General features: G+C 43.3%; 1 protein-coding gene across 1 annotated transcript in view; it reads left to right on the forward strand.

Moving 5' to 3' along the window:
* The window catches only part of LOC146622294 (protein NLRC3-like), a 39,487-nt gene extending 31,055 nt beyond the window's left edge, over positions 1-8,432 (forward strand). The window contains exons 10-11 of the mRNA XM_085366144.1: positions 355-528; positions 8,237-8,432. Coding sequence (XP_085222270.1) covers positions 355-528; positions 8,237-8,432 — 370 coding nt within the window. The remainder of the gene's footprint in view (positions 1-354; positions 529-8,236) is intronic.
* The last annotated feature ends 426 nt before the right edge of the window (positions 8,433-8,858 follow it).

Below are 8,858 nucleotides of genomic sequence, written 5' to 3' on the forward strand. Positions count from 1 at the left end.
CTCCTGTACCATCTCTCTGTCATCCTCCTCGCTCCGTCTTTGCACTCACAGTCTTTGTGCATCATTAACACTCACGTGTGGAAAACCAAAGTTTTACTGAGCCGAAGATGATCATCAGTGACGCTGTCTTCGAAATACTCTTGTTAGAAATGTACGACTTTAATGTGAAACATTCAGAGTTTTTTCTCTTGTTGTGTTTGTTTGAAGCTGCTTCCTGTTGGCTTCAGCTGTTTGGAGTTTCCATTTTCTAAACTTCTACATTCTGAACCTTCTTCAGCTCTGAACAGATGATGAAACACTGAATGATTTCAAGCACTTTGTCTAATAAACTTACATCTTTCATTCTTTATACAGATTGGAGAGATGTGATTTGTCAGAGATCAGCTGTGATTATCTGGAAGCAGTGCTGAAGCTTAACCCTTTGTATCCCAGAGAGGTGGACCTGAGCTCCCACAAGCTGCAGGATTCAGGATTGAAGCAGCTATGTGTTCTTCTGTGGAAACCACAACATCGAATTGAAACTCTGAGGTCAGTCTCCACGTTTTAGTTGTGCTGATACTGTCGATCTGTGGAACTAAAACCTTTATACAGGAAGTCTGGTTCAGCTCTTTGTAGACCTTCTAATCTCTGATCCTCTGAGTCTTACTCAGTAGATGATGCAGAGTTGTGAAGCCGATGTGGGTGAGGACACTCGCCCAGCTCTAACTACCTTGACATCCAGGTCTCTTCCCTGCTTGTCCTGATACAAACAAACCTGAGTAACCTTGCAGGTCAGATCTCATCAGTCACACCTGTTATGGCAGCTCTCCTCTAGATTGTAGTTCTTGTTAACCTGGGATGGTTTTAGAAGCCTGGACCACAGACTCCAAGGGAGGATATTACTGGGAAAGGCCAAAGCAACCTATTAGACCCATTAAACACTAACATAGATGAATACTCAGATTTAAACCTTTATTGTTTCACAAAGGGTTAAAAAGGGAACGTCCACAGTTTAGACTGGAGCACATTTTATTAAAGCAGTTTGACAGGAGCAAAGCAAAATACAAAGAATAAGTGTTTAAAATATTAATACATATAACATAATAATAAAAGAAGAGCCAAATAATGATAAAAAGAATGAAAAAGTTGTCCAGAGCAGCAGGATGTCTGAGGTCTGCAGAAACACAGAAACGCAGCAGCTAAAAATAGTTGTTGAAAGAAAACGAGGTGGGAGCTGCTGATTCCTGAGCTTTGATACTGGATTAGCTTCAGTAGTTATTCCCATCACTGCTGTAGGAGCTACATTTAGTCACAGCTGATTGTCTTCTTTGACCAGTCAGAATGACTACTGTTGTAAAAACAAGCACACAAAGAACCAATGAGAGTGAAGAACAGGATAAAGAGCTTGTGTGATGGAGGCAAAGCAATAATCAGCAGACTGTAGCAGTTTATATCTGCCTGAAAGTAGGAGCTCAGCGGAGCTCAGTCCCATATCTTTGGTTAGAAACAACATCAGTGATTTACTGCTGCTCGAGATGATTCCAGCAGCTCTCATTACAGCAGCTGATGAGAGAAACAGCTGATGGCTCACAGCTCGTGCACTGTTGGATCTCCAGATGTTCACGTGGCTGAAGTCTGTGAAGAATTTGTTGTTCATGTAGTTCACACAGCCTCAGATTGGACCGAGCTCCCTGGATCACTGCAGCATCCTCAGCTGGTACACGGACGTCTCTGTTCCTCAGTCTTGGAGCCCCTGCAGGACCGTCCACACCACCAGCGTCTCCTCACTCACCTTTCCTTTGTCCTCGTCCTTCATCGGCCGTGCTGTGTCTTTGTTCCTGCGGTGTTGTTCCCACGATGCAGTGCTGATGTTCCCTCCTTGAATGCACAACAAGTACGGTGCTGGTCTTTCTCGGGTGGAGCAGAGACAGATTGAAGTCTTCCAGGCTTTAGTGCAGACTTCCCTGACAGAGGCTGCATGGCTTCTACACTGTGTGGAGGTGACTCCTGCACTTGAAGACAGGCTGCAGGTACATGTGTGATGAAGAGGACCTGCAGCAGTGTGATGGAGCTGCAGGTCTTAAGGAAGTCCTGCTGTCCTGTCCCACCCTCATCTGTACTTCCTCTGTCTTCTCTGGACTTGTCCTCCTGTTTCAGGAACAGCACTGCTTCATGCCGAGGGTGGACGGGAGCGTTGGCTCTGATTCTTTTACCGTCCACCACAAGGAGACACTGATGCTGACCTCCTGATTCATCTGCATGTGTTCTGCTTCACACTGCTCACCTCCACCAAAGACTTCACAAACATCTTCTTTCTTTGAGTCCAGTTTGTCCCACAAACACTTCCAAATGCCCTCCTCTGAGATTCTGCAGCTTCTTGCAGTGTGACTCAGCTGACTTCTGACAGACCACAGACTGGCACAGCATCCACATGTGTCTCCTTTCAAACAGGCTCTTGATGTTTCCTCCCACATCATGCTTGCCAGTCAGTCTCCTTTGTTCTCCAGCTCTGTAGCTCCAGCTGATGAAGCTTCAGTTTTCCATGTTGGTAACAGTAAACTACAGCCTCTGCTGTCAGCTGGGTAACTAAACAGAGCTGCAGCACGTCTCTGCGGTGGTGCTACATCCAGCCTGCAGACGGCCATCTACATGTTGTAGTTATTTACAGTCGCCATGCGGGCAGTGGGCTGCTCTGCTTGTGCTGTTGTTGGTGAAGCTGAAGTGAAAGCGAGAGTTAAAGCACTGAACAGTGTCCACTGAGCTTCTCATGCTATTCTCATGCTCAAAGAAGTTTAACAGGAAAGCAGGAGGCAGACGTAAACTCAAAGCACAAAGCTGAACGCACAGACATAAGGCACAGACCTACAAAATAAAACAGGAAGTACACGACAGACAGAGAGATCCAGACCAGACACAGAACTAAACATATGCAGACTCATGAGCAGACAAAATAACACCATGGACAGACAGAAGGAACACAGAGAACAGGGAGCATGGAATAAACACTGGGAGTCCAAATAACAAAACCTAAAAACAAGAACTCAGGAAGTACTGTGTTGGAACAACATCATTTGGACAGGATGATGTCTTTATACCATCACATCGTTCCTCCACCTGGTCAAACCACACAGGCTCAAACTGATCAAAAACAGCTGAGCAGGTGAATATTTTAGAAAGGTCATGTGAAGGCAGGCCGATCATAGATCGAAGCTGTTTTATCTTATTGATAAAAACTGCAGGAACCTTTCACAAGTTTCTGAGGAACTATTAATATGACAAGCTGGAGAAATAATTGAACAAAGAAGCTGAGGATTGTTGGAGCATTTCTCAATAATATTTTGACAGCTTTTGACTTCTCTGCGTTGACAGTGTCCTGATACCTGTACAGACGGTCTCTCAGCATCAGAAACACACCTGCATCTTTTTCCCACTTACGTTCAGCCTTCCTGCTCTCTCGTCTGGCTGAATGAGCGGCCTCGTTTATCCACGGGTCCGATTGTGGTTTCATAGTTTTAAAAGGAGCAACCTCATCAAGGACAGTTTGGCATTTATCATAAAAATTAGATGTCATCTGCTCGGTACCATCGCCGAGGGGAGATCTTAAACTTCTTAAAAGCACTAGAAAATAGTTCTGTTGCAGATGGGTTAAATAGACGACAATGGGGTGTTGGAATAAGAGGAGTAAAATGGCAGTGAGATAAAAATATATCAAACACAACACTGAAAAAACAGCATCACATGTTTCCATGTTTAGGACCGGTAACCCTAAAGACAGCACGAGATCCAACGTATGAGCCTGTTTCTGGGTTGGGCCCAACACAAACTGAGCACGACTGAAGGAGTCAAACTTAAAAAATCTCTGGCCAGAGGATTGGAGGAACAACACGTGAATATTAAAATCTCTGACAATTAAAGTTTGATCACAGTTTGGCACGAAAGCAGCTAAAAAGTCTTGAATAAAATCCTTGTGATGTTTTGGAGGCACCCACATCGGCTCATCGGCCGATGTGGGTGCCCGACCTATCGGCCGTAGGTTCTGAGGGTTTACTCCACCTGAGCGTTGACGGGGAGGACGCTGGGCGGGTTTATTGTAGTACGCCCAACAACAGATGTCAGACAGGCGTAAGCCATATCCAGAGAGCGCCAGTAGTTGATGCGGTCGAATCCAGTCGGGTTAGGCTGAGGTGTTTTTCCAAGTTGTATCCAGGTAGCTTTCATTCTCACCAATAAGCCACTGCATTTCCCACGGCGTCTGCGACACCCTGTCAGTTGAGGTGGCGCTGAAGCACAACGGAGACAAGCTGGAACTCCTGACAGGAACAGTGCAGAGAAGCTTCCCTGATATCCACGATTGCAATAAACACGTTTTAAATGAGAAGATCTTAAAGCCAGCAGTGTTTGGTGATCATATACAAGCAGAGAGTTTGCATTTTTGAAGACAAATGAAAACTAAAACATGAATACAAACAGAGTTGGACAGCAGGCCGTACACACTGCTGCCATCTTGACTCTCCGTTAAGAAAAGACTGTCATGTGACTGTCATAAAAGTCTGTATCCCAGAGCAGGTGTGGGACTTCCTGCAATGGAGTAACACGTGTCTCTGAAGCCTCCCGCTGAGTTTCAAAAATAGTTTTTTCTCAACCTACAAAGTCTTCATTTGTGCTACAGCTGAAGTTAACAGTCTTATACTTTATATTATAACTTTATTTGAGAAGAAATGGCATCCAACCCTTGAAAATACAAGCTCACAGGAGGAGCGGCGACTAGGCCCGGTGCGATCTCGGGCGAGAGTATCGATGATGGCCAAAGGGCAGCGTCCAGCTCTACGGCCGCTGAAGAGCAGACTCAACAGACGTGATGTGGATCCTACTGCTCTAAAATTGGAGCTTCTTCAATCCATTAAAGAGGACATTAGTACGCTGTTAAAAGAAGAACTCAGAAATGCATTGAAAGAAGATTTTGACAATATAAGGGCTGACGTGCAAGGACTGAGAAATGAGATCGCTAACAGCATGGCGGCGACGCACGTTGAAGTTGATGGAATAAAGATTACAGTGAAAGAAGCTGAGGATGGGCTGTCAATGTGGAGCGATGAGGTGACCACCCTGCAGTCTACAGTAGAGAGTATGAAGGAGGAGCTGTCTGACCTGAAGGATAAATGTAATGAAGGCAGGAAGCAGAGAGCTAACATCCACATCATAGGCATCCCAGAGGGCCTGGACTCGAGCTCCTCCACGGCCGTATCTGTGCTACTACGTGAAATGCTGGGTATGGATAAAGACGTTATTGTTGACCGCTCACAAAGGAGCCCTATCCCGAGAAAGCCAGCTGGTATCCCGCACGCCGTCATAGCCGAGCGTCACTACTACCAGGATTGTGTGGCTACGCCGTGCCAGGGCCCAAGCCCCGCTTGAGTTTAACGGACAACCTATTGCAATATTAGGACTGGGTGATATGACCCAAAATTCATATCTCGATATTCTTTAGCTGGATGGCGATATACGATATATATATCGATATTTTTAAAGCCAGAAAGTAAGAACAAAAAGAGAGTTCTTAGTCAAAGCTGTGTCCCAAATCTCACACAGGCACATTTATTAACATACAGCATAGATGTACATGAAACAATTACTCAGAAATAAATTATCAGCATTTATTAAATAATAATGCTCCATAAATAAAAGAAAACAATGTTGTTTTTGTGCATAACAAAAAGCTCACAATTGTGCAGTCAAAATCTAAACTAACAGACGCTGAGCATAATAACAAGCAGCTGCTCTGTTCCCAGGTTCTACTGCGTGACTGACAGCCTGGAGTTTGAAATCCTCTTTGTAACCGTGTCTCTTACAGGTGCCATTTATGGTCCTTATACACACTCAATAAAGTAATATTACTTTAGAGCAGAGTACGTACCACTCCGCGAGGCTCCTCGGTAGCTGTAATGCTCCAACAATCCATCAAGCGGTGCGGCCTCGTAGCTTAGCAAAGTCGTACCAAAACATTTTTTGAAATGTTTCTGAGCGCCGTGTAGCACATAAAATCGGTTCGAGGTCAGTAAGCACAACCAGAATTCATCCATAAGGCGCACTGTCGAATTTTGAGAAAATTACAGGATTTTAAGTGCAACTTATAGTGCAGAAAATATAGTTTATGGTTTTCCTTTGATCTTAGCAAATACCTACGCCTCTAATTGGGACGATCACAGATTTTTCACTAAAGTCTTTACACGGCTCCCCAATATGTCATCACACAATATCATCTTTGAGGGAGACCTAAACTGCTCATTATCTGCTATGGACCACAGTTCACACAAAAGTTACAGAATGTGATTATAAGACTCTGGTGATTTCTCCTCTTGTTTTTTCAGTGTGTATTCCTGATGCCTGCTCCAACTATCAGCCATGGAGATTCAACTCAGTGTTGTTAGCAGATGAAGAGTTTGTCAGTTACAAAAGGTCTGAGAGGCCAAATAATTTCATTTTGTGCAAAATAGAATAAAATAGTGACCGAGCGCCTTTCTCAGTTAGCTGATGAAATTACTAAACTACATGCTGTGTACAGCCACTCTCCTGAGCCTGTATTATATACACAGCGGTTACAATGAAAAACTGAATACAATCTCATATCTACAAAACAGGCTGAGTCAAAGTTGCAGCTACGCTTATGAACATGGAGAAAAAACAGGCAAGTTATCAGCTCACCAGCTACGACTAAGAACAAACAACCAACTATCCTTGAGATCTACAATGATTTCAATAAGTTTTTTGATATTCCGTCCTTGGGAGAAGATGCGATCGCTAGTCTGGAGGAACCTGTCTCTAATGTTGAAACTGAAACGGCCATACGGAGCATGCAGTCTGGAAAATCAGTTTTCTGACCGACTGAATTCACTGTTAAAATCAACTTTTGAAGAATCCTTCCTCTCACAGTCGTTGCCTCCAACAATGCATCAAGCAGTGATGTGTTTAATTGTAAAACAGGAAAAAGACCATTTAGATTGTCGTTCATGTCGTTTAATATCTTTGTTCAACACAGACACCAAGATCCTGGCTCAAGTGTTGGCCCGTCGGTTACACAAGTATTTGTCCTCCATTATTTCACAGGACCAGACGGGCTTTATTAGGCACTCTTTTTTTAACATTAAAGCTCTATTAAATATAATTTATACCCATGTTAAAGGTGATACATTGGAAACTGTAGTTTGGCTTGACGCAGAAAAGGTGTTGGATCGGGTGAGATTGGATTTTTTTTTATTTTTTTATACGCTTAAAAAATGTGGCTTTAATTTTGTATCTTGGATAAAAGTATTGTATTGCTCCCCTCTAACAGCTGTCCGGACTAACAATAATCTGTCCCCCAGGACAGGGATGCCCTCTGTCTCCTTTTTGCCGTTGAACCGCTAGCTGTTGCTCTGAGACAATGTGTTGGTGTTGAGGGAAAACATCGAGGGGGTATCGAACATGAAGTCTCTCTTTATTCCGACGACATGCTTTTATTTATTTCCAACCCATCGAATAGCCTCCACAAACCTTTGGATAGACTTACAATAATAATAATAATACGTTTTATTTATAGGCACATTTAAGAGCCTCAAGGTCACCTTAATGCATACTTAAGGAATTTGGGACAATTTCTGGATATAAAGTGAATTTTGGGAAGAGCGAAGCAAAGTCTATCTGTACGACAACTGGCGAGTTTTGTGTATTTTAGCACCTATTAAACCCAGCTATAACAAGTTTAAGTACTCGGGCATCTGGGTGACACAAAACCACAAAGACTTGTATAAAACGATCTTCCTTTATTGTCGAAGCTTAAAGGGGATTTTGGAAAATGTGAGTTTTATATTTATGGTGGGGATGCAGAACAAGGACCAAAGATGAATGTGATGCTGAATCAGCAGAACACTTGGACTCATTTGATTCCAGCTTTGATATCATTGATTTCAATATGTCCATTTCTTTCACACTTCACCTTTAAAAGTGAAGCCTTGTGGTTCCTGGAAGGAAAAACACGACTTTTTCAAGTCTTTTTCCTGTTTTTATGAGAAATGTACGACTTTAATGTGAAACATTCAGAGTTTTTTTTCTTGTTGTGTTTGTTTGAAGCTGCTTCCTGTTGGCTTCAGCTGTTTGGAGTTTCCATTTTCTAAACTTCTACATTCTGAACCTTCTTCAGCTCTGAACAGATGATGAAACACTGAATGATTTCAAGCTCACACTTTGTCTAATAAACTTACATCTTTCATTCTTTGTACAGATTGAAGGACTGTGGTTTGTCAAAGATCAGCTGTGATTATCTGGCAGCAGCGCTGAGGTCCAACCCCTACCATCTGAGAGAGCTGGACCTGAGTAACAACAAGGAGCTGCAGGATCCAGGAGTGAAGCATCTGTGTGGTTTCCTGAAGAGTCAAGGATGTAAACTTGAAACTCTGAGGTCAGTCAGCATGTTTTAGTTGTGCTGAGATGAATATGTTGTGAAAGTTGTGCTGACACTAAACTGCAGACATCAGGCTGATATTATACTGATCCACACTGAGGATCTTCATGGTAAAGTCTGTTTTCTTCTTCTCTGGTTTAGTCCATTGACTGCAGCAGAACAATGTTCACATTTCAAACAGTGATACTCAACGTATGGCCCGCGGCCCACACGCGGCCTGCCCACCTTTCCCGATTCAGAGAGAGGGGACCCTGATTAACTGTGCAGCTTCTTCCTCACAGTTCTAAGTATCAGACACAACAATGAATAATCCACAGCTGACTGTCTTTAGCAGGTCAAAGGTCACAGCACACAGCAGACAGTCAGAAATATTCTAACTCTGATCATTTATCAGTTGTGACACTGTGAGACTTGATCAGAGGTGTGATCATCACAGCAGAGT

Source organism: Diplotaxodon limnothrissa, linkage group LG11 (genome assembly GCF_057381915.1).
Source record: "Diplotaxodon limnothrissa isolate DT_005_m linkage group LG11, D_limnothrissa_male_GT1.1, whole genome shotgun sequence".
In the NCBI taxonomy this organism is placed as follows: Eukaryota; Metazoa; Chordata; class Actinopteri; order Cichliformes; family Cichlidae; genus Diplotaxodon; species Diplotaxodon limnothrissa.